Source organism: Arvicola amphibius, chromosome 17 (genome assembly GCF_903992535.2).
Source record: "Arvicola amphibius chromosome 17, mArvAmp1.2, whole genome shotgun sequence".
Classification (NCBI taxonomy): Eukaryota; Metazoa; Chordata; class Mammalia; order Rodentia; family Cricetidae; genus Arvicola; species Arvicola amphibius.
The window spans coordinates 32,559,707-32,587,396 of record NC_052063.2 but is presented as its reverse complement, the minus strand read 5'-3'; the positions used below and the strand labels follow the sequence as shown (position 1 = coordinate 32,587,396).

The 27,690-nt window shown below is 56.9% G+C and overlaps 1 protein-coding gene and 1 long non-coding RNA gene across 2 annotated transcripts in view; one reads left to right on the top strand and one right to left on the bottom strand.

The window, feature by feature from the left end:
• Positions 1–27,690, bottom strand: part of Lrp1 (LDL receptor related protein 1) — a 79,109-nt gene that overhangs the window by 13,374 nt on the left and 38,045 nt on the right. Inside the window, 57 exon segments of the mRNA XM_038314633.2 lie at positions 22–209; positions 651–770; positions 877–962; positions 1,128–1,311; positions 1,778–1,968; positions 2,053–2,193; positions 2,282–2,404; positions 2,692–2,820; positions 2,942–3,058; positions 3,234–3,356; positions 3,441–3,590; positions 4,256–4,369; positions 4,573–4,692; positions 4,827–4,955; positions 5,053–5,178; positions 5,856–6,048; positions 6,269–6,473; positions 9,561–9,750; positions 11,480–11,857; positions 12,110–12,234; positions 12,320–12,471; positions 13,323–13,449; positions 13,560–13,689; positions 13,858–13,992; positions 14,253–14,384; positions 15,888–16,022; positions 16,398–16,538; positions 16,732–16,881; positions 17,040–17,165; positions 17,259–17,314; positions 17,316–17,412; positions 17,449–17,469; positions 17,561–17,587; positions 17,590–17,653; positions 17,656–17,687; positions 17,690–17,748; positions 17,750–17,786; positions 18,427–18,555; positions 18,666–18,910; positions 19,320–19,363; positions 19,365–19,418; positions 19,421–19,474; positions 19,476–19,488; positions 19,662–19,679; positions 19,681–19,735; positions 19,738–19,815; positions 19,818–19,844; positions 19,847–19,861; positions 20,758–20,955; positions 21,140–21,385; positions 22,710–22,910; positions 23,217–23,399; positions 26,109–26,151; positions 26,154–26,183; positions 26,186–26,212; positions 26,215–26,252; positions 27,115–27,150. Coding sequence (XP_038170561.1) covers positions 22–209; positions 651–770; positions 877–962; positions 1,128–1,311; positions 1,778–1,968; positions 2,053–2,193; positions 2,282–2,404; positions 2,692–2,820; positions 2,942–3,058; positions 3,234–3,356; positions 3,441–3,590; positions 4,256–4,369; positions 4,573–4,692; positions 4,827–4,955; positions 5,053–5,178; positions 5,856–6,048; positions 6,269–6,473; positions 9,561–9,750; positions 11,480–11,857; positions 12,110–12,234; positions 12,320–12,471; positions 13,323–13,449; positions 13,560–13,689; positions 13,858–13,992; positions 14,253–14,384; positions 15,888–16,022; positions 16,398–16,538; positions 16,732–16,881; positions 17,040–17,165; positions 17,259–17,314; positions 17,316–17,412; positions 17,449–17,469; positions 17,561–17,587; positions 17,590–17,653; positions 17,656–17,687; positions 17,690–17,748; positions 17,750–17,786; positions 18,427–18,555; positions 18,666–18,910; positions 19,320–19,363; positions 19,365–19,418; positions 19,421–19,474; positions 19,476–19,488; positions 19,662–19,679; positions 19,681–19,735; positions 19,738–19,815; positions 19,818–19,844; positions 19,847–19,861; positions 20,758–20,955; positions 21,140–21,385; positions 22,710–22,910; positions 23,217–23,399; positions 26,109–26,151; positions 26,154–26,183; positions 26,186–26,212; positions 26,215–26,252; positions 27,115–27,150 — 6,487 coding nt within the window.
• On the top strand, positions 22,546–25,160 carry LOC119803371. The gene is made up of 4 exons (XR_005283642.1): positions 22,546–23,060; positions 23,276–23,371; positions 24,257–24,579; positions 24,744–25,160. It is a non-coding gene; the product is annotated as an uncharacterized LOC119803371 (long non-coding RNA).

Genomic DNA, 27,690 nt, shown 5'->3' with positions numbered 1-27,690 from the left:
CGGCCCCTCCTGGCTACTCACCCATTCTGCACGTCCACCACCAGAGCCCTGGGCTCACGGAGGCCAGAGCTGACCAGCACCGTCCGATAGGCCCCATTGAGCTTGGACACCTCAATGGTGTCTCTGCCTTTGTCACACCAGTACAGGTTGCCACCCACCCAGTCCACAGCCAGCCCGTCTGGGTTACTAAGGCCCGTCCGGTGCAGCACCTGTTAGGGGGCACAGTGAGGGAGAAGCCTGAGTAGAACCTTCCAGCTCTCTGAGGCCTGGCTTCTCCCCGCCCCCCCCCCCCCCCCCCCCGTGAGATGGAGCACAGCTCCCGCTCCTGGCTTTGTTGGGAAGAAGACAGATCTAAAATGTCCTGTACCGAGCCCAAGACTAAGTGATTGTCAGCAGGGGCTCCGGGAACACCGGCATACACCTAGTGCACACGGAACCGCACAACATAGCAGGGGTAAGGCAGGAAGGGTCCTTGTGTTGCACTCTGGGTTCGGGGAGGGAGAAGCTAAAACACGCAGGGTGTTCGCGTGGCTCAGCGATGGGGCAGAAGCGGTATTGATGGGGCCATGAGCTGCGTGGGGAGGGCTGTGGGGCTCATCCGCGGGACCCCCCGGGTGCAGGTCAGCTGACCAGGGGCAGCCATTCCTCACCTGTACATTGCTGCCATTGAGATGCATCCTTCGGATCATGCTGCCCTGGGTGGTCACATCGGTCCAGTAGATCATCTGCTCTCGGTAGTCGAAGTCCAAAGCCACAGCATTGTTCAGGCCCTGGGTTTGGGACGGGGACAGGGAAGTCAGCTGCTGCGGGGACACGTGTGCATCTGGGGGAGGACGTGGGAGCTGACAGGCATGAGAAAGGCTTGGGCTTTGGCACCTGCTTAAGCAGTGTGTAATTGGAGCCGTCCAGGTTGAGCCTGCGCAGGTAGTACCGGTTGGCAAAGATGAGGAACGGCTCCTCATCTGTAGGCAGAGAGTCCTGGCTCAGGTACGTCCTTGTACCTCCAGTCTAGTCTATCTTCAGCTATATTTATCCCACGCCCCTGCCCTCTCCCTGCCTGCCACCCCCTCCCTGCCCCAGCCCACAGCTGCCTGAACCGTATCTCACCCTCCAAGAGCCCGCCTCACCAGTCACGGCTTTGCAGCTGTGGGGGTCACCACCACGGGGTGCGTAGCCCTCCACACACAGACACTTGTAACTGCCATGGGTGTTGATGCAGAGCTGGCTGCAGGGGAAGGTGGTGCTGCACTCATCCACATCAGCACAGGTCCTGCCGTCGTCTTTAAGCCGGAAGCCAGGGCGACAGCGGCACTGCGGGTACAGGGGATCTGGGGTTGAGGACACGGCAGGGGTCTGGGCTGCCCCTGCTGGAGACCAGGGACGACCTGTTGCCCAGAGCTTTCCTCACGCAGCTGTCATCCTTGGCGGTGTCCCTCACACATCCCTCATCTCCCAGTCCCTCAGTGCAGGCTAAGGCTCTCTCCCATCTATATTGTCTTCCTTGGGCAATTAAATAGCATCTCCAGGAGAACAATTCTTCCTCCAGGCTGGGCCTTCCCTTGAACTCCAGAGCTACGCATCTGCCGCCTGCTTGACAACCCCACTCATTTCTCTCCTAGCCTTTATCTCACCCGTGAACAAACCCACACTGATGGAGACTCTAACAGCGACTTCCGTCTGCCCCTGCGACGTCCCCAGAGCCCAGCACACTGCCCAGCGAGATAAGAACTTGATGGACGGATGAATGAGCCGCGGTTCCTGTCCATCCGGGATGTACCTTAAAGCCGATCTTAAGGTCCTCGCAGTCCTGACTGCAGCCACTCAGCTTGCGGCTGAGACACTCATTGACGTGGCACCCGCGTTCGTCGGAGCCGTCCCCGCAGTCATCCTGGCCGTTGCAAAGCAGCGCCTCAGCCACGCAGCGCCCACTGCTGCACAGGAACTGCGACGAGGCGTTGCATTTGTGCTCTGCGGAAGGTGGCGGGAACAGGTCAGTGGGGTCACGAGAGGACAGGAGGAGAGGAGAGGGGCAGGAGCAGCCACGAGGCTCACCTGGGCTGGTGCAGTGTGGGTTCTTGGGGGCCTCGTCACTCTGGTCGTGGCAGTCGTTCTCACCGTCACACTCCCACTGGCGGGAGCTCAGGCAGCGCCCGTTGGCGCAGCGGAACTCGTTGGGGCCGCAGGTTGGGTACTCTGTGTGGGGGAGGGAACGATGAGGCTGCTACCCTGGGCACGGTGCAAGCACAGCACGCAGGGCTCCTCCTCCAGGCTCAGGACTCACCGCACTCGGGGGATTCGTCAGAACCGTCCGCACAGTCCCGGTCATGGTCACACACGAAATGCTTGGGAATGCACAAGCGGTTCTGGCACATGAATTCACGGTCGTCACAGGTGCTATTGTACACTGGGGAGAGAGGCAGAACCCCCTCAGCCCTCTCTACAAGCTGTGGGTAGTCACCACCCCATCCTGGGGTTCCTGGGATGTGACAGGGAGAAGGGGTGGAGCACTGGATGGGGCAGGGGTGGGGTGGGAGGGTGTCCGGGCACAGGGGCTAAAGTCACGGCTCTGTGCTAACAAAATGCACGGCTCCCACTGAAGTCTTCCTACCCTTGACCTGATCTGCCAGCAATTTGCAAAGCAAGGCCTTGAGGCTTACTGCCCACCCGCTCCTCGTGGCCTCTCCCACTCACAGCAGCCGGCTGAGATGCTCTCATCCGCGCCATCGGCGCAATCCTTGTCACCATCACAGAGCCAGCGCTCGGGGACGCACACGTGGGTGCCGGGACAGGAGAAGGAGGAGGGGCCGCAAGTCTTGCCTTCTGCGTGAGGAGCAAGGAGACAGAGAGGGACTCAGGAGAGGACGGGGACACGTCCCACTGCCGTGTGGTGGATTCTATCTTCCGGGGTACCTCCCCGAATCTGGTTCAGGCTGCTCCTCACCGCAGTGAGCAGCCTCGTCAGAGCCGTCCCCGCAGTCGTCACTCCCGTCACACAGCCACTGCTTGGAGATGCACCGGTGGTTCTGGCATTCGAACTGGGCCTCTGAGCAGAACTTGTCTGGAATAGTCGGAGAGCGTAGTCAGGTGAGAAGAGGGAAAGACAGGAGGGGTGCCTGTGGTGTCCCTTCCTGGGAGGCTCCTCGGAGACTGGCGTGACCTATTCTCGAGCCCGAGGGCACTCGCACAGGGACCCGGGTGGGGGCGCTCCGGAGCCAGGGTACCGGGCCACTCACTGCAGTGGGTCTCGTCCTCCCCGTGCTCACAGTCGTCTTCTTTGTCACAGGTCCAGCTCATGGGGATGCACCGCCCACTGGGGCAGGCAAAATAATTGAGCGGGCACCGCGGACGCTTCACGCCTGGGAACAGAAGGGAGGCGTGAGGACCGCTGCGAGCCCTGGGCCCGCCATCCACCCAGCTGCCCGCCGCCGCGACTGGCTGACCTGGGCAGTCACGCTCGTCGCTATAGTCTCCACAGTCGTTGGCCCCATCGCACACCCAGCTGGGGGCGTAGCAGAGGGACGTCCGCTCGCAAGGCTGGAAGAGCACGCCTTTCACGCCCAGGCGGAAATAGCTGCTGCAGTCGGTGGCACCTGAGTGGGGGGTGAGGGTGTGGCAGAATGAGTGTAATCGGCCCCCATACTCCGTGTCATAGGTGTGGCTTTGTTGGAGTGGGTGTGGCCTTGTTGGAGGAAGAGTGGCATCATGGGGGCGGGCTTTGAGGTGTCCTATGCTCGGGATACCACCCAGTGTCTCAGTTGCCTGTTCTGTTGCCTGCAAGATGCAGGACTCTCAGCCGCTCCTCCAGCACCATGTCTGCCTGCATGCTGCCATGTCCCCCACCACGATGATAATGGACTGAACCTCTGAAACTGTAAGTGAGCCACCCCAGTTTAAAGTTTCCTTTAGAAGAGTTGCCATGGTCATGGTGTCTCTTCAAAGCTGTAGAAACCCTAGACGGGTCATACTCAGTTCCCTCTAAAACACACTCTGGGAGCAGCTGCTGGGCCCCTGGTGCCTTTGCTGTCAGAACGCATAAGATGCACGCATAAGATGCACTTCGTATCTGGTGCCCTCTGCCCACTCTCTACCTCCATGGGTCCCGGGGGCAGGACGGACAGGCAGGGCCCAGAAGGCTACAGGCTGCCATGTGGGGTCAGGAAGGCTGAGAGGAAAACAACACAGACCAGCCTGAGGTGGGAGGGACAAGGGACGGAGCTGGTCTGAGGATGGAGCAGGCACAGGCAGGGCTACTCACTGCAGTTCATCTCATCGGAGGCGTCCTCACAATCCACAAACTGGTTGCAGCGACTGGAGTTCCCGATGCAGGAGCCATCCCGGCAGCGGAACTCACCCACGCCGCAGGCGGTCTCTAGAACAGGGCCCAGGAGTACCATCAGGCCGGAGTCCCTCTGGAGGGCCACAAAGACCCAGGACAGAGCTCCAGTCTTTGGAGTGCCCTGAACTAGCTATCTTGGGCCTGGGTACAAATACTTAGCCCAAGTGAGGACAGGGCGGAGGCGGAGACCTAAAGTGGGCGAGGTCGGAGGCTGGGGCTGGCAGCAACCCACTCACTGTTGCAGGGAATCTCATCCGAGCCGTCCCCGCAGTCATCCACCCCGTTGCACCACAGCATGTTGGAGACACAGCGGCCGTTGTTGCACTGGCGGAAAGTCTTCTTGCAGCGGCGTGAGTCTGCAGGGGGGGAGGTGTGGTTGTAGCAGGTCCAGGAAGGGGCTATGGACCTGGGTCACGTGGGGCGGGGACTGGGGGAGAGGGTCCTAGGTGGCCGTGGTCTGAGAAGAGGAGGGGCTGCAGTGGCTCCTTACTGCAGTAGGAGGGCTTCTCGTCTGACTTGTCCTTGCAGTGGGAGACACCGTCACAGGTAAGGCTGAAGCTGATGCATTCCCCGTTGGCACACTCAAACTCATCTTGCGCCCGACAAGAAGAGTTCGTAGCTGAGGACAGAGAAGGTTCCATGAGTTGGGACCCAGCCCGAGTCCAGCTTTGGAAGAAGTGTCCCCTAACAGCCTCTGCCCCAGGTAGCTTCCTCACCCCGGCAGGTGAAATCCTCCTGGAGGATCCGGCCCCCTCTGCAGGAACAGTTGACATGGCCTTGGTGGGTGAGCAGACACAGATCCTGGCAGCCTCCGTTGTTGATACGGCAGGGGGACAGTTCGCCTGCGGGGAGACCGCGAGCTGCAGAACGGTCCCTGTTCTGGACACTCCCAAGATGCCCACCTAACATTCCAGGGCTCTGCATGAACCCAGCGGCTACGGAGGTTCCCAGCAGTGGGGAGGACCTGGTGTGGGTGCTGACGTGGTAAGGCACGTGGGCACTGGGGGCTTTAAGATGAGTGTATAGTGGTGATCAAGGGTGTGTGCATGAGGCTAGGGAAAGCCTTGGATCTGTTAGTGAAACACACACACACACACGTGCACAGGTCACTACATACTGTACCAGGTGTAGGTATGTATGTTTATGTACAGGCTGAGGGTGGGCACAGCTGCACCTGGCATGTGGGTATGAGGTCAGGTTTGGGGTGTGGGTAGCTTGGGTGGAGGGAATTACTAGGCATTCCCGTGACAGGATCTCCAGGGATGGGGATGAGGCTCTTGAGGCACGAGCAATATGAATGTGTATTTGTGTGCAGTTGGCATGAGATGGACCCACGTATGTCAAGTCCATGCATGCGAAACAGATGTCTTGAGGGAGCTGGGGTGGAGGGGTGTTAGAGCTTTCGGAGTTTATGGGGGGCGTTAAAGGCGTGTAAGGATATTTATCTGCACAACGGGAGTCCCGAGAGACTGTACGGAAGCACAGAGGGCAGGAGAGCGAGTGGCAGGGCCCCACTCACAGCTGTTGGTGTCGTTGGCCACAGCGATGATACCCATGGGCTGCTGGGGGATGTCCACTCGCAGCAGCTTCATGTCACTGCCCACGTACTTGTTGGCCCGCTGCACTGCCCGCCGCACCCAGTCAGTCCAGAAAATATGCTCCCCGTACACAGCCAACCCAAAGGGGTGGACGGGCTCTGACTTCAGGATCACCTGTTGAGACAGCAGCACCAGCATCCCCATCTGGTTCAGGGCCCTTTACCAACGCTGACCCGATGGTGGGGCCTGGGAAGTCAGAGTCGGAAGGATTCGTGGACGCGTCTTGCCACGTCAGAGCCCCACGGGGAGAGGTGAGAGCTCCGACGGGCGTCTTCACCCCCAGCTTTCCCCACCGTGTCTGACTTGGTTTCCCCTCGCGTCCCCGCAGACTCACGTGGCGGTGAGAGCCGTCGTACTCGCAACGCTCGATCTTGTCCAGGGTGGCGTCCGAGAAGTACAGCTTCTCCGCACGGTGGTCGATGGCCAGGCCGTTGGGCGTGCGGACGTCCTTCTCGATGAGGGTCAGGACGTTGGCTCCGGAGAGCGCTGCCCGCATGATGCTTGGGTGGAGCTCGTTCCAGTTGGTCCAGAACATCAGGCTGACGGGAGGGGCAAGGGCGTCAGGAACCAAGGGTCTGCCTGGGCATGGGCCAACCTCAGAGCCGGCTAGAACCCAGGATGTGCTCCACAACCCGGCAGCCACAAAGGCCAACACAGCCTTAGCGCTGAGAAGAGCCCAGCCACCGACACCATTCAGTTGCTCCGGTATACAGCTAGATCTGATTTACTGTGTGTGCCCACGGGGATGCGCTGTAGTCCGTGAAATATGACCACCTGCACTTGCTGAGACAGGAGGCTGTGTTGCCAAGCGACTCACGCTCCCAGCCTCCGGCCCCTCTGTGCCTTAGTTTTCTCTTGTTTGGTGGGGATGATACTGTTGCCTCACAGAGGGTTACAGAATTAAACAGTATATATTCATCTCAGTGACACTTTTCTGTGGGTCTATGGCTAACTGCTTTCTTTGTACTGAAGCAGGAAATCCTTGTTAAGTGTTGAGCGTTTCCTTGGTCTCAGGCACACATGGGTCGGTCATACCCTCAAAATTTGCTCTCTCCACAATTTTAAGGCCTTTGTGAATGTGGAGTCTGGCTTCCAGCCATGCCTTGCTGCTTGTGGGGTGGCATTGAGGACCCCGGGGACATCAAGCACGAGTGGTAACATGGTCACCCTCAGACAGCCTGCAGTGGACGGCGAGTCCCGGGCCTTGGTTTCTGAGGGTCCCTCACTTGAACGGGGGTGGTGAACCCTTTCCCCCTTCCTGTGGGATGTGCTGAGGAACATAAAAAGCTGTTTCAGAATAGAACCTGTGCCTGGCCACCCATGCCTCAGTCCCTCCCTGCTCTGACCTGTTTATTCTCCAACCTTGGCCTGCCTTGAACTCTCTGTGTAGCCAAGGATGACCTTTACCTTCTGATCCTCCTGCCTCTGCCTTCCAAGTGCTGGGATTATAGGAACGTACTATCACCTCAGGTCTATGCGGTGCTGGGGATTGAATTCTGGGACTGTACACGTGCCAGCAAGCAGTCCAGCACGAGCTACACATGGGTCCTCTTCCATCTCCTTATTCTCCCGACTCAAATCTATCACAGCAAAACTTGTTCCTCCTCAGAGGCCCATGTAGGGTCTCTTCCTCAGGTAAGGACTCTTCTTAGACAGGTTTCTCTGTGTAACCCCACCTGCCTTGGAACTCACCCTGTAGACCATACTAATCTTGACTTCAGAGATTTGCTTCCTAAGGACATGGCTACACCTGGCTAGAGAGAGAACTCTTTATGGATGAAAGTGGTACCCATCCAGCCTGTTCTGGGCAGCAGCTAGAGCATGCTTTCTCATCCTTCCTCCTCCATCCTTTAGAAAAGGCCTGATATACCCCAAGCTAACCTTCAACTAGTTATGTAGCTCAATGATCCTCAACTCCGTTATTCTACTTTGATGAGATTATAGCCATGCACCACTATGCCTAGCCTGAATGTTCTTTCTTGACTTGTACAGTCTGGCCAGTGGTTTCCACACCCTTAGATCCAGCCCAGACCAGACTCACAGTGGAGCATCAAACTGGCTTACATGGGATGCACTGTGGGTTAAGAGTTTGGCAACATGCTGGGCGGTGGTGGTGCACGCCTTTAATCCCAGCACTCAGGAGGCAGAAACAGGTAGATCTCTGTGAGTTTGAGGCCAGCCTGGTCTACAGAGGAAGTTCCAGGACAGGCTCCAAAGCTACGGAGAAACCCCATGTTGAAAAAAAAAAAAAAGTTTGGCAATGCTGCTTTGTGGGATAGTGTGATGGGGGAGGGGAGGCTCTCCTGGAGTAGGTGGCCAGCAGCTAGAATCATGGTGGACTTTCTACCTGTTCAGCTGTGTGCTTCCCAAAGCCAGCAGTGCTCCAGCAGGGATCAGAAGTGTGGTTGTCTGAGCCTCTATCCTGATGCACTGGCTCTTACCTGGTCCCCAAGACAATCTCATGTCTCTCCTGGGGCATCACGTGCCATGGGTACCAGTGTCCACCATCACCCCTCAGCTGCCTCCGGTGGGCAAGCTCCTAGACTTGCAGTCAGGGCAGGCCGTGGCACAGTCACGCGATCATCTACCCTCAACATTCTCACCTCACCCATTTGGATTTTGGATTTTCAGAAACCACTGGCTCTGGGATATGGGGAGGGTATTTTCCTGGGCTCAGCTGAGAGGAACTTGGTGGGTAACAAAGAGAGCGTCTCTTCTAGCCTGGCAGAAAACTGAGCTGACAGTCTCTCCCTGGAGGCTCCAGGCCCAGGAAGGACAGGCCCCAGGGCCAGCCCAGACAGGTGAGGTCACCAAGGGCAGGGCAGGGAATCTTGGCGTTCCCATATTCAGACAGCTAGGGCAGAAGGGAACAAGGGTCCCGGTGCTGGGTCTCCTGGGCTGGATCTGGCGGGAGGTACGCCAAGGTGAAGAATGAGGGGTACAGTCACCATTCTGTGTGGTTGCTTCTGGGGCTTGTTGGTCCCTCTGTTCCCTACCAAAGCTGTCTGAAAACACCCCATTCCAGCTGACCGGGGGGAGGGGGCGAAGTTGCTCAGACACGAGCCAGGACTGCTATGGAGAGGGTGTGGCTCACTGGCAGCCCACCCAGCAAAATGAGGAAAGGCAGGACAAGCTGGAGACAGGTGGACCAGCCCCCTGCCCTGCTCAGGGCTGCCATGCCCAGTGCAGTGGACTCTGCTGTCCCCTTGCTGTCCTCCTGCTCCTTTCTTACTCTTCCCACTCTGAGGCCTTGTGCCCACAGCTGCCTCTGTCACTACAGACAGACCTGTCACTGCCCCGGCCGCTCATGGATGAGCCCTCTGCTGGGCTCATGCTCATGCTCAGTGAACCTTCGCTGGAGCTGAGTCCTAGAGTCACAGGTGCTTATTCGGTGTTTGAGCGTGGCCGTGTGATGACGACAGTCACAAAGCCAGAAGCGTCCCTTACAGCCCTCAGCTTCCCCTTTGGCTCTGGCATTTGAACGAGTGATTATCCCTATTCCACACTGTGGTGGAGGAAACTGAGGCCACGCAGCAAGCAACGGTGGAGCGTGCCTCTCCTGCCCCTGCCCCTGCCCCCACACAGGCCCCCTGCCACCGCTCCCCACCCGAGGCCCAGCAGCTCACTTCTGGCACTCGTCCAGCACGAATGCCCTGGGATGGTCGTCTCCCGACATGGTGATGACGGTCTCCCTCTCGAAGGCCCCAGGGCGAGTCTGGTCCACTGTGTGGCGGGTGATGGTGGACGTTGTGTAGCTTGTCCAGTACAGCGTGTCCCAGCCACGGTGATAGGCCAGGCCTTCCACAGAGCCAACATCTGTGAGAGACAGAGCAGAGGACTTGTGGGATGTGGGAGTGTAGCCGGAGGCCTCTGGTCTGATTCGCCTCAGCTCCTCCTACGTCACCTTATCACACCACCCGTGCCATGATCCATGGCCCACCTTCCTCCTCCTCCCCTGCCCCCTGACACCTTGCCTGTTACACTCTTTGGCATTTTTTTTTTTTTTTTTTTTTTTTTTGGTTTTTCGAGACAGGGTTTCTCTGTGGCTTTGGAGCCTGTCCTGGAACTAGCTCTTGTAGACCAGGCTGGTCTCGAACTCACAGAGATCCACCTGCCTCTGCCTCCCGAGTGCTGGGATTAAAGGCGTGCGCCACCACCGCCCGGCTCTGTTACACTCTTTGGAAGCTGGGGTTTCTGTTTATCCATGTGTGGAGATTTCAGGTAACTAAATCCTACTGGGGCCAGACTGGAAAGATTCCTACTTCCAGAGGCCTTGAACTGGAATATTTTGTAAAGCAGACACAAGGTCGGGTTAAAGAGCATAAAAAGACAGAGCTCACAGTGGTGTCCTCCTCCAGGGGAGGCTCAGTGGCTCCTCTGTGCATGCCTGTGCGGCTGCCAGAGCCTGACTACAATGTAACATGAACATCATGCAGGGAGGGGCTGGCTCCCAGTCTCCCCTGATGGAGCTGAGATTAAGAGTATCCAGTTTAGCCACTAAGCATGTACTCCCCCACGGAGCTCCACCAGCCCTTGGACACTCCATCTTTAGACAGACAGGACACTGCGCAGCAAATGTCCCAGGACTCTGAAGGACAGGCCTGCTTTTTTCTGCTGTGTAACCTGCACCCAGTTCAGTGCCTAAATGGTCCATATAGACCTGGATGGAGAGAGGGAACGAAGGGGAACTGGGAAGGACCCTCAGGTGACACAGTGCTTGCCTAGATGCACAAGGCTCTGGGCTCAAGTCCTAGTGCCACAGCAGAAAGGCGTGGTAGTGCACACCTATAACCCCAAATGACCCTGGCACTGGGGCACGGCACGGTACAGGCAGGAGGATCAGAAGTTCCAACCAAAGCCATCTGTAAAAAAAGTAAAAAGGCGGGAGGGGCAAATGGGCCAAAGATCCCAAGCAGACAGCTGGACGCAGAAGCTGAGAAAACAGAAGGGGTAAAGGACCGAGCGAGCGAAAGAGCCGAAAGGCTGTCTCCTGGTGACACCCTGAGGTCGGCACTGTCTGGAAGGGTCACTGGCTGCTAAGCTCAGCCTTCCTGGACATACTTCTGAGACCCTGACTCCCGAGGTCAGGATAGGATGCTCGCAGGAGCTACTGAATGCTACGTGACCAGAGTTGCACCTAGGCCACTATTGTGTATCCTGGGGCAGAATGAAGCCAATGCAAGCAAGGAAGGGGCCTCTTTCTGGAGAGATGTGCAGTTTCTATAATGGCAGTGGACCTGGCCACTTAGGACAGTGGTTCTCAACCTGCCTCATGCTGTGACCCTTTAATACAGTTCTTCATGATGTGGTGACCCCAACCACAAAATCATTTTCATTGCTACTTCATAACTATAATTTTTCTAGTAATGCAAATATCTGATATGTAGGAGATCTGACATGTGACCCTTGTGAAAAGGTCATTTGACCCCCCCTAAGGGGTCTTGACTCATAGGTTGAGAACCACTGCCTTAGGACCATATAGCAGGTGGGACTCAGAGCAGAGGCAGGTTGGTTGGTGCCTGGGGAGGACTGGGGCTTGGCTCACTCTCCACGATGGTGGTCCTCCCTGAGCCGTCATCATTGATCTGCTGGATGTTCCCAAAGTGGATGTCACTGAAGAAGATACGATTAGGGGTGCCTGGGGAGGTGCCCGCTCGGTAGTCAAAGGCCAAGGCAATGACATTCTTCATGTGCTCAGGGTCCTCGAAGGGCTGCACTGGGGCGTTGAGGTTGCGCTCATCCGACAGGTGGATACTCTTGAGGATGGTGCGCTCCGAGTAGAGCAGGTAGCCGGCGTACTCTCTGCACGAGGCACCATCTTCTGCCAGCATCCCATGGGCACAGGCACAGGCTCGCTGTCCACCACCCCGGTACAGACAGAGCTGCTGGCACCCGCCGTTGGCTACTGCGCACACGTTGGTACCTAGGGGCAGAGGGCATCAGAATAGTACAGTGGACAGTGTAAGGCTCTTTGGTGCCTCTGACCTCTGGGATCCCAGCTGGGGATTTCAGCCAACCTCTGCTCAGCCATGATATCGTATACAGTATCCAGACCCATACAGCTACTCGGTCTTTCCTCCCAGCCCCCAGCTCGGGAGAGCTGCTGGAAAGAGCCCGGGAGGCTCTGACTGCTCTCCGAGTCCCTCTTCCTCCAAGCCAGGCTGTCCTTGTTCACCTTTCTGCCTGTCTCTGTTGAAGACCTTGATGTCTTTGAGCTGCACACCAATGCCGGTTCTCAGGGGCACCGAGTCCGTGGCATTGTCTTTGCACCCGCGCTTGATGGAGCCATTGGCGTGAGTCCTGGAGAAATGAAAGGCATGAGCAGGTTCCAACGAGCCAGAAAGGAAAGACTGCAGGAAAAGCAGAAGCAAGACACGGCGCTCACCTGTCACTCCAGTAGATGAAATCCTCAAACACAGACACAGAGAACATGTCCATGTTATTGCTGGCCAGGACAACCTCCCGGTTCTCGCCCGTCTCCAGGTCGATGCGTTCGATCTTGTCCATCCGGGCATCACACCAGTAGAGCTTCCCACCCTGCAGGTCAGAAGAGCCCACCTCACCGCAGGGCCCTAAACTCACAGCCAGTGTCTGCATCCCAGGCAGCAGGAAGGGTTCGGCATGTGTGGGGCCACTCCTCTGAGCCACACTTTCTTTTTTTTATTTATTGTGTAGTGTTCTGCCTGTATGCCAGAAGGGGGCGCCAGATCTCATTACAGATGATTGTGAGCCACCATGTGGTTGCTGGGAATTGAACTCAGGACCTCTGGAAGAGCAGTCAGTGCTCTTAACTCTGAGCCATCTCTCCAGCCCCTCTCCCCACTTCCATCATTTGCAGGATTGAAGACTAAACCCAGGGCTAACCATGTTAGGCTGCAGCTTCAGCCCCTTCCTTCACTATTTATCTAAAGTTTTTGAGACGAGGTCTTTTTTATGTCTGTTTGTTTTCTGTTTTTCCAGATAGTGTTTCTCTGTGTAGCCTTAGCTGTCCTGGAACTTGCTCTGTAGACCAGGCTGGCCTTGAACTCACAGAGATCACCTGTCTCTTCCTCCTGAGTGCTGGGATTAAAGGTTAACACCACGGCCCAGCGAGACAAGGTCTTAAATGAGCATCCCAAGATGGTCTTAAACTCACTATTGCAGCAAGACTGACCTCAAACTTGATCTTCCTGCCGTGGCCTCTGGAGAGCTGGGGTTACAGAGGCATACACCACCACACCCAGTTCTCTCACGTGACCACCCCCACACCATCCTAGGGCGAAGACTACTCTGGGAGACGGATGGGCTAGAAGACTCCACAGCACTCCCTGGTCCATGACTAACCACAGGGAAACGGACAGGGATAGGCACAGGGCACCTACTCCATCAGCTCCAGGGCGCGCCCATACCTGATAGTCCACTGAGATGCCGTTGGGCCAGCTGATACTGACATTGACCAACACCACTCTCTCCGTGCCATCGAGGCGAGACCGCTCAATGCGTGGGTAATGACCCCACTCGGTCCAGAACAAGTACCTGTGGAGTAGGGATGGGAGTGGGGGATCAGGGCCCATACCAGGCAGGCCCTGGGCCTCGTCAGTAACTACTGCAGTCAAAGATCCAAGCCAGCTTGCCTAGGTCCTTACCCCTTCTCCGGGTGGACAGTGATGGCCCGAGGCTTGTCTAGACCCTGGGAAATGACCACATAACGGAAGGAGCCGTTGAGCCGGGCAACCTCGATGACATCAAAACCTTGGTCTGTCCAGTAGATGTTGCCTGAGGGCGAAGTTGGTTCAGGAAGATTGGTAGAGAGCCACGGACTTGGTCCCCTCCAACCAAAATTTCCCTGTAGCTCCCACTGGCTCCTGCCCATACCTTCTCAGACCTCATGTCTCCTAGGCCTCTGCTTTTCCTCTAGAGCCTATAATCCCTTCCTCTGTTCACCTGCAATCCAGTCCACCGCGATGCCTTCCACTCGGCCAATGCCATTGGTCACAACATCCTCTCGCCATGTCTGGTCACGCTTGGCCCGGCTGATGGTGCTCAGGCCCATGTCCACCCAGTAAATAGTGTCATTTTCTGGGAACAGAGGGGCAGACATGAGAACACCCATCGTTGCAGAGACAAGTCAAGGGGGTCAAACCATGAGGAGGGTCAGGACAGAGGTACGTGAAGGCTGGAGGTACCAGGTACTTGCTTAGGGTTGGGGGGTGGGCGAGGACCACAAGAAGGAAGGGGTGAGGCAGCTACAGCTGGTACAGGCTGCTCTTCTAGGTCTGTAAGCATGTCACCCCCATAAGCTACGGGGGTACGCTGACCATCCGCGGCCAACAGCTCACCAGCATGGAAGTCGATCCCAACAGCCAGTGAAGTTCCCGACACTGGGACCAGGGCGTCGGACTTGTCATTGGGATCCAATGGGATCCCCCGGATTCCCTCATGCACGGAGTACAGGAGGAAAGAGCCCACACCTGAAACACAAGGACACTTCAGGCATGAGCCTTCCTGGTGAAGCCTGGCTCCTTATCACCCTCAGCCTGCTTTCCCCTGACGGTTCACTTGCCTGGGTGGGGCCTCCAAGGGCCCCAGCTCTGAGGGAACACCTGCAGAGCCATTAATCACCACTAGAGGGCAGAAAGAGACTTACATTCCTTTCTCAGCCCCCACCCGCCACTTAGTTCAACCCCATGCCTTCCAATGCCCTCAGAGGAGGCTACAAGGATCGGAGCAGACAGCTAGAAGGACAGGACTCCCAAATCTATATGCCCAGTTTGGCACTGGTTTTGACCTTAGTTGTCTCTTCATCCTGAGTCTGCTCTATTCCAAATCCTTTTCCAACACAAAGTTCTCAGCACCTTGCTTGCCCCTGGCTTGGCCTTGCTCCCAGTTTTCCCATGTCTCAGACATGTCGCCTCCCAGACCCCTCCCTGACTTTCATCCCTTTGACAGGATATGTGCCCAAATAAATTCCCCCATAGGCCTTGGTTGAGCTCTGTGAAAGAAAAAAATATACATGGTCAAGTGCATTTGGGGAACTCCAGACACTAAAAGTCTTCTGTTGTAAGATGCTCAGTACACGTAGGTACATTCAAGGCTCTGAGGCACTATGCAGGAAAAAAAAAATAAAAAACCCAACAACAACCATGTTTCCACTTTGCTGGGCCCGGCGTTCCCTTCTGTAATACCCACCCACATCAAAGCAGGAGGTTTCTGGCAGAGGACTTTGGGAAAAAGTGCTGTCCCCGGCAAGCTTGTAAATGAGCAAGGTCTTGTGAAATGTCTGTCTCGTCCCTTCCCTGTGAGCCAGCTGCTGCCCAGCCCAGAGCCCGTCTCCTCACACCCACTTCTCACGGTCTCCTTACCTGTCTAACTGCCTCCTAACTGCCTCTGTGTCTCCCTCCCCCACTCTGTAAGCTCTCTGCCGCCAGGTTAATCTCCTCCCAACACCATTCTCCAGGCACTCCTGACTGCGAACCTACAGGAACCCCACCCTAGCTCACAACCTTATCACAGACTTCCCACACTGCCCACTGAAGGGCTCAGGGGCCCTGGAACTTGACGGCTTAGCGCCATTTGTTAGTTCTTGTATGGTATTGTGTGCGTGTGTTACAATGCTTACACGTGTTTACAGGGTTAGAACTCAGGACTCAGGGCAAACTAAGCACACTCTACCACCAACCCATCTCTTCATCGTGCCAAGCATCAAATTCTACCCATTCTATAAAGCCTCTGTCACCTGGTTGTCTACCTCACCACTGCAGACATTGGACAGCCATAGACACTTTGTGGTCCAGTTTCTCGCTATCTTTCTATGCCATCTTCTATCTCAAGCCTTTATCCGTGGTACCCAGAAGAGTGATGCAATGAACCCAGAAGTTGCATGGAACGCGTGAGGAACACCATCTTTCCCAAATGCAAGATGGAGCAGTGTGGGAGGAGGGATCAGGGTTAGGCTGGGAGATGCAGGAACTGACCCTCGCAGGCCTGCTGTCCGCTCCGGAGGCTGTAGCCAGCAGTGCACATACAGGACCGAGTTGTCTCTGAGGTTGGCAGGCAGAGCTGGGAGCAATCTCCATTGTTGACGCTGCAGGGGTTGGTGCCCTCACGTTCTGGGGAGGGGCGGTGGACAGAGCAGAAAGGTTAGACGGCTTTATGGAAGACTCAGATACAGGCCTGGGCTGCTCGGGGACAGGGTGCCCACTGGATTCACCTTGGGCCTATCAGGGTTCCGCCAACCTAACCCAGCTCCAGGTCTTTCATCTTCCCAGGCCCTGGACCTAGTCAGACTGCGAGCCTACGTGATGCCTCAGAGGAGATAAGGAAAGGAAGTCCCTGGGGGTGACAGCAGAGCCTAATCCACCCAGACTGCCTCGGCGGTCTGTTCGTGGTCTACTGTGGCGGGCTGCTCGTGGTTGAAAGCTCTCCTACCCTCATGCCCACTGCTGTGGGCCCCCTGGACACCGCATCCCTTACCCGCTGCCTACCTAGCTGGATGTTCTCGTCATACACCTTCATGTGCATCACCAACGTGGTGCTGTTCCTCAGCACTACAGACCCTGAACCGTCCGCCTTGTTGCACGTGCCCATCTTCTCCGACAACTGATCGGCCCACCACAGCTTGTCCCCTTGGGTGACAGGAGGGAATAAGACCCTTGGGAAGGCCCTCGACTCAGACCTCCCGCAGAAGTCATCAGGCTTCCGGGGTGGACGGTGGAACCCAGGAGACCGCACCCTCCTCCCCCCCACCCGCCCCACGCCATCCAGCCATCTGTGCCTGGCCTGCTCTCCTCCCGTCCCTCCTTCGGCCCAAGCCCTCACCCATGACGGCCAGAGCGGTGGCCTTGCCCAGCTGGCTCCGCATGGTGTCGATGATCTCCAGGCCACTCCCGTCTAGATTGCAACGGTTGATTGTGTGGTTCCCAGAGCTGATCCAGTAGAGTTTGCTTTCGGGGAAGTCAATCGCCAACCCTGGAAGAGGAATGGGTGTCACAGCCATGGAGCCTGTCACCAGGGCTGTGAACACAGGAGGATGTGTGGATCTGAGACAAGGTGAGGTGAGAACTAAGCCATCGGGAGAGACCTAGGGCAACCAGAGAGACACTGATGACATCTGGGGAATCAGAAGCCTGCAGGAGCAACGCGAGGCAGCACATACCCACGGGAACCCTTCTGGCCACTGAAGAGCAGAGTGTGGTTACTCCCATCCATGTTGGCCATGCTGATGTTGTCACCGTCAGTCCAGTAGAGCTTTCGGGGAATTACCAAGAAGAGGGTTAGGCAGAGGTTCTCTCCTTCCCCTCCTCACTCGGGCGCGGCCCCTGCCCCGAGCCACCTGCAGACTGACCCACGAAGCGGGTGGACGACCAGGCCATGAGGCTGTTCAAGGCCTGCACCACGGCATTCTGAAGGAGCCATCTAGCCGGGCCACGTTAATCTGCTTCTTGTTGGTGTCGTAACTTGTCCAGACTAGATTTCGGGACACCCAGTCCACAGCCAGTCGTGGGCATTGGTAAGTCTGAGGGCATAAACGGGGATCGTGGGTTGTGTTTGCACAGTCTACGCCGAGAAGGATATGGCTTCTGGGGAGTAAGGGACCGGGGGGGGGCATGCTTGGGGTGAGCCCTGGGATGGGGGACGGCATCAGAACCTGCAGAGACGACCGTCTCCACGCCGTGCCATTGATGAAGGCCCGCTTGATGGCTTGCGTGCGCACGTCGACCAGTAAAACACGCTGCTCGGCACCGCATCATAGTCCAGCACCGTGACGTTGTCGTGTCGGGCACCGTGAAGGAGATGATGTAATGTAGTAGGGGGGCATCCAGGTCCACGCCCGGATCTCCATCTGACTGCGTACAGCAGGAACTTCTTAAACTCTGTGGGGCGCAGGCCTGTCACTGAAGGCAGTCCTTGCCCTCCAGGCTTCCTGCCTGCCTAGTTAGGTAGGTCCCTCCCCAAGTCCCTCTGACGCTGCTGGCCTTCTACTGTCTTAATGCTGTGACCCTTTAATGCAGTTCCTCATGTGGTGACCCCAACCATAAAATTATTTTGCTGCTACTTCATAATTGGAACCTTGATACTGTTTATTTTATTTTATTTTATTTATTTTATTGTTTTGCCTGTATGTATATCTGTGTGAAGGTGTTTGATCCTGAAGCTACAGAGAGCTGTGAGCTGCCATGTGGGTGCTGGGAATTGAACCTGGGACCCCTGGAAGAGCAACCAGTGCTCTTAATGGCTGAGCCATCTCTCCAGCCCCAACTGTGCTACTGCTATGAATCATAATATAAGCATCCAATATGCAGTACATCTGGTTATTCGACCCCCAAAGGGGCCGTGACCCACAGGTTGAGAACCACCATAAAGAAGCAGGGCCCGCCTGTGTCAGATCCCGACAGTTGTAGTACTGGTTTTTGGAGCCCTTCCTTCCAGCCATTCCTTTACCTAACACTAGGACCTCCGGCCTCCTATTCAGCCTCAGTTTATCCATATCTGCTGGGGGAAGCGGCTTCCTACCGTAGCAGGTGGTATTGTCCTTGAGCTTCATGAGGTGGGGGCAGGCACAGGAGACAGTTCGGTTTGTATTTGATGAGGCACAGGTGGGAACAGGGCCCCGGCCACCGTTGGCCTCACATGGATTTGGAGCTGACCCAGAGAGAAGACATCTTGTGAGGTGTTGATCGCTACCCCGGCCCTTCCCATCTGGACCCACCCCAACGCTCACCTCCCTGTGACTGCCAGCGCAGGCCCCTTACCCATGGGCTGGCCGGAGGGGTGATAGACCTGCAGGTCGAAGGGTTGTGTGTTGGTCCTCTGCACCACAGTGACATTGTGGCCAGTCCACTTGTTGGCCTTGGCCAGTGTGTTTGTCCGCCAGTCGGTCCAGTACACCTCCCCGCCATACAGCGTCACTGCGAATGGGTGCGACAGGAACTCGTGTCCCCGCAGCACCTCCATGTGACCGGAGCCGTCATACCGGGCTGAGTAGATGGCGTCTGACCTGAGAGTGTAATCAAGGGAACAGGGAGGGTCTCAGGGAGGTACCCAGGTGCCCGTCTTCCCTCCCCCTGCCAACAGCCCTCCTGATGGATATAGCTTTCCTGAGCCCTGCCTGGTGACCAAAGAACGCAAGACCGAGCTGGATGGGATGGGGGTGGGGTGGGATCCTAGCCTCATGACCCCCACCAAGGGGGTCTTCTAGATGTCCTTCCAGGCTCGTCTTGGTCCTCAGCAGAGGGCACAGGGTGCGAGCAGAGTGGAGGGCGGGTAGCTGCCAATCACAACGCTGCTTTTTCTCCGTCAGTCAGTCCTCCCCATCCCTCGCCCCAATTCTCCCATCAGAGGGCTGGTCCCAGCCCCTCCCCTGCCCGGTGCTGCTGCCTCGACCCTGGTCGGTGGAGAGCGCTGACCTGGCATCAATCCAGAGGATACGCTTCTCCAGGGAGTCCACGGTGAAGCCCGTTGGGCCAGCCCCCAGAGCCTGTCTCTCGGTGGATAGTGCGTGCGTCCAGCCGCCACTCATGGATGCCGCCTCAATCCGTGGCAGGCTGGCATCCCAGTCTGTCCCAAAACAGGATCCTAGGGAGAAGAGTGAGGAAGGCCGAAGCTGTGTGGTGGTGGTGCCACAGGTAAAACATGGGAGAGGCGGGGGCAACAGTACAAAGAACGACAGGTGTCCCTGACCAGGCGGAACAGAACAGGGGGGGACCAAGGGCTAGGGAGGGACAGGAAGAGATGGACACAGTCCTCACCCATCCCGAGGGTCAGCGCAATGGCCCTGGGTGCTCAATGTCCCCCGCCAGAAGAGTGGTCCGGAGGGTTCCTCCAGCTTGGCCACCTCGATCTGGTCCAGGTTGCTCTCCACCCAGTAGATATTCCCGGCGATCCAGTCCACAGCCAGACCTCTGGTGTGGCCAAGCCATACTGAATCACTACTCAAAGCTGGTCAGGGCTAGGAGAGAGGGTTGCGGTGGTTAGGCACTCCCCGGGCTGGGGCACGGTAGAGCACAGATCCTAAGATTCCTCGACACACCCAACCCTCACCCCGACCACCTCTGCCAAGTGGGTAGAAAAGGGGGCTCCTGGAGGAGGGGGTGAGGGCAGCCACTTTCTGCATGTCATGCAGATAGGGTTAGCTGGGATAGCAGGCTAGGAGGATGGAAGCTTCTGGGACCATATTTGGATACAGTATGAGGATGATGGAAACTTGCTAGAAATTACTCCATGGAATGTCCTGAAGATAGTCTATGTTAATACGCCCATGTGTCTCATTACTGTAGGAACCGTCATGCGGTTAACAGATTCGTTTCCTCCTTAGCCTATTGTCCTGGCCATGGACATCTGAGATGTTTTCAAGTTTCCCTGATAATCGATAATAGTAAAAACAAGCCTTCTTCTTGCCTGCATTCAGATGCCACCTCCTCAGGGACCTGCCCTGACACAATTTAAAAGCCTGTCTTCATCAACACTGTGTCCAGTGCCAATGTACAACAGATCCTCAATCCTGAGCCTGGGACGGCTCAGGTTTACTCTGAGACAGAGGCTCAGGTGGTCCATCCTTACACGATATTTTCCTCTAAGCCTGAAATTCCAAGATTGGGGAGCCAGTCTTCAGGCCATTCCAAAGAAAGGGTGATCATTTTGTTAATTATTGGGCTAGCAGCAATGCTCACGATAATTACGGGCATCAGGCTCTGAGACCCACAGCAAACCTAACCCAATTAACGGGGTGGGGATGGGGAACTGGAGCCTCAGCTTTGGGGCCACCTGGATCTGGGTCTGTGACCCTGAATGCCCAAGTGCCATCTGTGTACCATCCTGGCCCCGCTCCCAGACCCAGCGCGTCACCTCCGTTGTCCAGAAGCTTCCCACGGTAGATCTTGTCTTCTACCACGTCGGTCCAGTAGAGGGCACTCTGGCTGAGGTGGAAGTCCAGGGCAATGGTGTTGCGCAGGCCGGGCACCAGGACACTGTAGTCCCCCTTGTGAAGGTCAATGCGCCTGATCTCGTGGCGGTTGGAGAAGATGATGAAAGGTTTGAAGGGGTCTGGTGGGAGGGACGGGAGTGGGTCAGCGAAGGGTGCACTGTGCCTCTGTGCCGTCCTGTCCAGGTACCGTGAGGGGTCTCTGTTGGCCCTGGCTTTCCGCCACATAGCGCCCAACCCACTGTGGCTTAGGGGCGTGGCCAGGACAGCTTGGCTGGTTCCCCCACACTGCACCGAGAGTCGTACCCAGACTGCGGCAGCTCTCGCCGTCAGGCTCCAAGACCCAGCCCTCGTAGCAGGAGCACTTCACGCTGAACTTGTTCTGGTCACATTTCTGGCTGCACTTGAGGTGCTTGGCACAGTAGCTCTGGATCTGGCAGGTGTGGTTGTCAGGGCCCAGCTCCATGCCCAGTGGGCAAGAACACACGATGCCTTCACTGGGAGCCACCGAGCAGTTGTGACTGCAGCCACCGTTATTCAGAGAGCACTGGTCTGCGGGGACAAGCAGGGGACAGGTCCAGGGTCAAGATCTGACAGGAGGCAGGACGTGGCTGTGTCCCATCCCAAGCCTTGGAGCTCTAATCCACAGCCCCACAAAGCCTCCGCCCTGGGGGGAACACGTGGAACACGAGAACCTGGGACCTGGGGACCGTCATCCCCTTACCCCCACACCTCTCTCGGCTCTCCATGTTCCCGTAACCCTCTTGGGTCCACGGCGAGGACCTGGGCATTTTGCCTCCTCTCTGGGAGAGCCCTTTGGTCAAGGCCCTTTCTTTGATCTCTCCCCACTGAGGTGTAATTTGGGGGAGGGTGCAGAGGGGAATGCCCTGACCCCTTGACAGGATCTGGAACTTGCTGCCAGATGCCACCACGTCAGCAGTTTCTGGGTCCGTCTTAGATGGCTTTAGCCTCCATTCTTCTGGTTCACAGAAGTCACATGACTCTACTCAGACCTTCACATCACCCCATGTGACCCTCGCTAACCCTGACCCTGTACCTTCTCCCTCATTCTGCACATTCTGCTCATTTCTGGGAACCCAAATAAATTCCCTTCCTCCAGAAGTCTGCTCCACCCTGTACCTCACCTCCAGCCTGCTCTTCCTATTTAGCAGTGATTGAGGGCATCTATCCCATGTCAGGAGTCCTAACCCCCTTCCCTATTGTGCCCAGAGTGGTGTGACTCTGGACTAACCCCCTCCTCGCATGCTCGTGGAATGGTGTGACTCTGGACTGACCCCCCCCCCCATGCCTGCGGAGCAGTGTGACTCTGGACTAACCCCTCCCTGCCATGTCCACAGAGTGGTGTAACTCTGGACTAACCCCCTCCCTGTATGCCCGGGGAGTGGTGTGACTCTGGACTAACCCTCCCTGCACGCCCATAGAGTGGTGTGACTCTGAACTAACCCCTCCCTGTATGCCCGTGGAGTGGTGTGACTCTGGACTAACCCTCCCTGAATGCCCCATGGAGTGGTGTGACTCTGGACTAACCCCCTCCCTGCATGCCCCGCGGAGTGGTGTGACTCTGGACTAACCCCTTCCCTGCATGCCCACGGAGTGGTGTGACTCTGGACTAACCCCCTCCCTGTATGCCCGGGGGTGTGGTGTGACTCTATATAAGGGCTCCGTGCCTCCTCCTCATCTGGAGACATACTGTCGCTGCCCCTTGGACCACCTTGTGGAGTAAATGCTGGAGTCACGGGATGCCTCACGCAGGGCCACGGCAGCCCTGGACCAATGGATACTGTTGGAGACCCTGCATCCTGCCCGCTCTTGCCCCAGACCCCTTCCCACAGACTGCCCTGGCCCGGACGCTCACCGCACAGCTCGCCCTCGTCCGAGCCGTCTTCACAGTCGTCTTTGCCATCACACAGCTTGTCAGGGGGCAGGCAGACGGAGGTGTTGTTGGCACAGGGATGTGAGGGTGGCCTGCAGGCCAGGGCCTCACAGTTCTCCTCGTCCGAGTTGTCCTCACAGTCGCTGTCTCCGTCACACACCCACGCTTTGCTGATGCACCGAGCTGAGGGGGGGCAGGCACACAATGAGGAGCAAGGCCTGGAGACTGGGACTCACTATGCCCAGACCCAGTGGGGCGTCTCTGACAGGGTCGTCGCTGAAGCGCTCCAGGGACCGCTATGACCACAAAGCCTTTGCTGTCAAATCCACACAGGTAACTAAGATAGCAGGAAGGACACTCAACTCCGGCCAGGGTTTGGGCTCCCAGGGTCCTTCGTGCAGACCTGGCCCTTCCTCGTCCTCCCCCTCCCCACTCCGCCACTGCTACCCCTGCCGCCGCATCTGAGGTCCCCCCCAGTCCTCTTTTCACCTGAGTCCTTGCAGCCGAACTTGACGTTTGGGTCACAAACATGGGTCACGCCCTCGCAGCTCTTCTCGTCACTGGAATCCATGCAGTCGGTGTCTCCGTCACAGCGCCACCGCAGGGGGATGCAGAGCCCATCCAGCCGGCACTGGAACTCATCGGTATGGCAGCCTCCAGGAGGTCTGGTGGCTGGAAGACGGGGGGGGGGGGGGGGGGGGTGCATCAGGAGGGAGCGGCCCTCCAGGTCAGCCCGGATGCCAAGCGGAGGAGGCCTGGAGCGTCCCGTGAGCCTGCTGACAGCCTGGCAGCCCTGAGAGACCCGTCGAGAGTCTCAGACGCCACACCTTCAGGGACCCCAGTGATCATCTGATCTAATGTCCCCTTCTCTACACTCAGGATGGAGACCGGCTAAGGATTTTGTCGCTTCCCTCATTCATCCATGCTCTCCGAGTGCCAGCTAGGTTCTAGGCACCATCCCAGGCACTGGCAGGGACTAAGATCAAGTTCTTGCCCCGAGATAACTCAGGGCCTTGTGGAGGGAGACAGATCAAGGCTATGACTGCAGACAATGACACACTTTGTGGAGACAAAACCAGGAACGGTGCCAGTCTCGTGGGGTGACACTTCAGATGAGATAGTCACCAGGGCTCTGAGCAGAAGTCATTTGAGCAGGGACAGGAATTAAGTGAGAGTAAGCCACAAGGACACCTGGAATTGCATACCCGGCAAAGGAAACCCCAGTGGGAAGCGGCTGAGATGGGGCCAATTGAGCCAGAGTGGGGAGGGAGTGGGTGGGAGGCAGAGCATGGGTCAGAGGTCGAAGGGTTCAGAGGTCTCAGCGATTTTTCCATGTGCGCAGGGAACTGGTATAGCCTGGGGGCAGGGCTGGGGCACAAGCTCACTGGTCCATCAGGATTGTGCTGTGCCCCATCCGAGACTGCAAGCCATAACGGAAATGCCACCCAAGTGCAAACACTGGTCAGGTACTGGGCTGGGTCTCAAACTGTCATAGTGTGCCCACGGCTCCATCCTCTCTGCCATCACAGGGCTGGTACCCTCTCCTCATGTCTCAACTCTCATCAGCTGCCTATGATCTGACTCTTCTTTCCCGGGAGGACCTGAAGTTCAATGTGCTCTAATTTCCTTCTGGAGCTGTCTCCCAAAGTGTCACCGACACTGTACCTCCTCCCAGTGCTCCCCACTGCCTGCCAGGTCAAGCCTGTCTGACACTCATGCCCTACTGGAAGCTGTCACCTCTGAAGCAGCCTCATTCCCTTGTCAATGCCGAGGCTTCTCTTATCTGCCTGCCTGCCTGGCCCAGCTGGCACCGCCGGAAGTGTTCGAGTCTCCAAGCTGCCTTCCCCCCATAGTTAGTCTCACACTCTCCTATAGTCTAATGGCTAGTCAGACGCACCTCCTCCTGAAGGGTCCTAGGCCATGCCAGCTCAGAACCACAGACTAACATTACAGCCAATCAGGTCTCTGATCCCACACACCAGGCTCCATCCATGCCTCTCTACCTATTGCCCGCAGGAGGAAGTCCATGCAGAGGAAGTAATCGATCCAGGTCTGCCTGGCTTGTTGGGTAATATCTGCACTGCTTCATAAAGCATGTGGGATCCCTTCCTACATCCCCAAGTCCTTCTTAGAGATTGATCCTGAAGACCGAGTCACTGTTTCTGATCCTCCTGAGACCCTCTTGGTCCTGTCTCTCAGTTGGATGCACAGTGGGTGGTCCACGGGACCCACTATTTATAATTCTAACTCCAAGGCAGAGACTAGCCGGTGGGACCATGGGCCATGTAAGGCTTGAAGTAATGTCAGTTGTCATGAGTTGAACTCCCATCCCTAAAAGGATGCCGAACCACCTTACCTATCAAGATGGCCTTGTTTGGCAATAGTGTCTTTGCCGACTGAAATCATTGGGGTAATAAAGCCTAATTAACAGCATTAATGTCTCTATAAAAAGAAAAATGTGGACCCAGGGACAGACCCTCTCAGGGAAGACACTACATGAAGATGAAGGTAGAGATAGGATGAAGAATTTAGTGCAAAGGAAGGCCTAAGGTTTCCGAGATGCTGGGGACGTGTTTTCCTTCACGGGCTGGGGAGGAGCCAGCCCTGAGGACAGTTTGCTCTTCAGGACTGTGTGACAGTGTTGCTTCTGTTGCTTAAGTTACTCAGTTTGTGGCTGTGGACTACAGAAACCTTAGGAAACTAATATGCTAAACACAGTCAATTTCACAGGAGGAAAAAGGACTTTCCTACCCGTCAGAACCATCCCAGCTCCGCAGCCTTTCCCAACAGCGATGGCCAGAGCTAAGACACCAACACCCCAGAGAGGGCCTGTCTCTCCGGGAATCTCGGCCTGCCCCAAGAGGCCTCTTCTGGGCCCTGGGCGCTCCCCTCATCCCTTTGCGCTCTTCCTCCATCCATAGCCCAGAATGACCTCGTACTCTTAGTGATCGATCCTCCTGCCTCAGCCTCTCGTGTGGTGGGATCAGAGGGATGAGCCAGCACGCCTGGTTAGACATCCTGTCAATCCAGCGCCTTACCAGGCATGTCCCTGCACTGAGTTTCTGTGCTTACCTCACTAACCTCCCTATCAGCGCGGCCAGGCCAGTGCTGGTCTTACCCCACTTCGTAAGGGAAACTCAGAGGCCCACCGAGATAAGTGACCTGCCCAAGGCCACCCAGATAACAAGTTGCAGAGCTGCAGCTGGAACCTAGGCCACCCTAGGGCCAGGCCCTCAATCTGAGCAGCGTGTGGCAATGATTCGCCGCTATCTCTTTTCCCCGTGGGGCCGGAGCCTCCTCAAGGACCAGAGGCAAACCTCAGGGATCCCAGGGTTCCTGGGTTGCTGACGCAGCGGGCCGAGGGCGCTCAAGAGGGCTCACCCTGGTTGGTACAGTTGGCATGCGTCTCGTCGCTGTTAGTCCCCGACAGTCGTTGTCCCCGTCACAGGTCCAGTTGTTTCAGGGATGCAGCGCCCGCTGTTAGTCACTTGAACTGGGTGCTGGAGCAGGAGTGACTGCAGCCGCCTCGTCACTTTGTCCCCACGTCGTTGTCTGGGGGGAGGGGAAGAAGGAGGAAGTCGAAGATGGGGTTAGCAGAACTGCCTTTTCTAGGACCCCAGCGTGGCCCCCACCCACAGCCCACCCCACCCCCACTGAGAAAAACAACAAACAGAAAAGTCACAGAAACTGCATAGACCGCAGCATGCACCATGGCCCGCAGGTGGGGAGGGTGGGGGGCTGGGCTCCAGGAGGCCCCACTCTTGAGTCTCAGAAAGCTGGGGGTGGGGGCATCCTTTTCAGCAGAGTGTGGGAACAGGGACTGCTTTCTTCTGGGGGGCCTAGGTAGAGGTTCCCCTGGTCTGGGAGAGAAAGGAGGCTGGAGTATAGGTGAGAGCATGCTGGCTGGAGAGGCCTTTATCCGACCACACCCTGAGCGTGGACATCGCCAGACACTGACGCTGCTGCTAACTCCCAGGGCTCTGCCTGCAGCTGAGGCTTGAAAGTTCTCAGGTAGGTGTCTGGGTGAACACCCTGCCAGCTGGGCCCTAGAGTGACGACCCCTGGCACTGACAGGGCTCACCGGGACCGAGGCTGGCCAGTCCTCTCGAAGAGTGCTCCTGTCCCCTTTTAACTGGATTTGCTTTTCCTCCCCCAGGTCTCCGCTTCCTCAACACCACCTCAGTCACTTCCTCTTCCCTCTGAACTCCCCCTGTGTCCTCTCTGCAGCATCGTTCCTGTGATTTCCACTCCTGCCTCTGCCACTTTTGTCTGTGTGTGTCCTGGTAGCTCTGGACTAGCAAGCTTAGGGGACTGGGGAAAACTGAGGCTGGGAGATCCTGGGGTGATGGTGCATGTGCGTCTATGCACTGACCGGCAGGCTCAGGACAGGTCTTTTCGTCAGAGCCGTCCCCACAATCCTTCTCTGAAACACAGAAACCGCCAGGGCAACCATTGGCACTAGAGACACGGCAAGGAGGAGGGTAACATGGCACTGACCCAACCCATCCTCACATGAGCCACTGGGGCAGCATGCCACAACACAACACCACACCACGCCAGACAGGACAGAGCCCGAAACAGCACACGCAACAAACAATCACTTGCATGCGTGTTTACACACACTGCGGCCCCTGTGGCTCAGGGCTGACATCACCTGGTCCATGGCTGACCTCCAGGTGTGCTTCCAAGCCTGAAGCCCAGAGCCTAGGGCATGCGGGTAAGGACCCCCGGGAGAGAGGGGAAGTGGGAAAAAGGGAATGGGCTCTAGGCTAATCCTCGAATCCTTACTAAACTTTCCACAGCCCCTTGAATCCTGCCGGAAGGCAGGCAGCTCTGCCCTGCGAAGGCAGGAAATGATGCAAGGTAAATAAGCCTTCCTTCCGCCCACCTTAGCACCCCATGGAATTTCTGGCCCGTCCTCGTCTCTCCTAGCTAATCCCTCAGGGTTCCAGTGCCCTGCAGA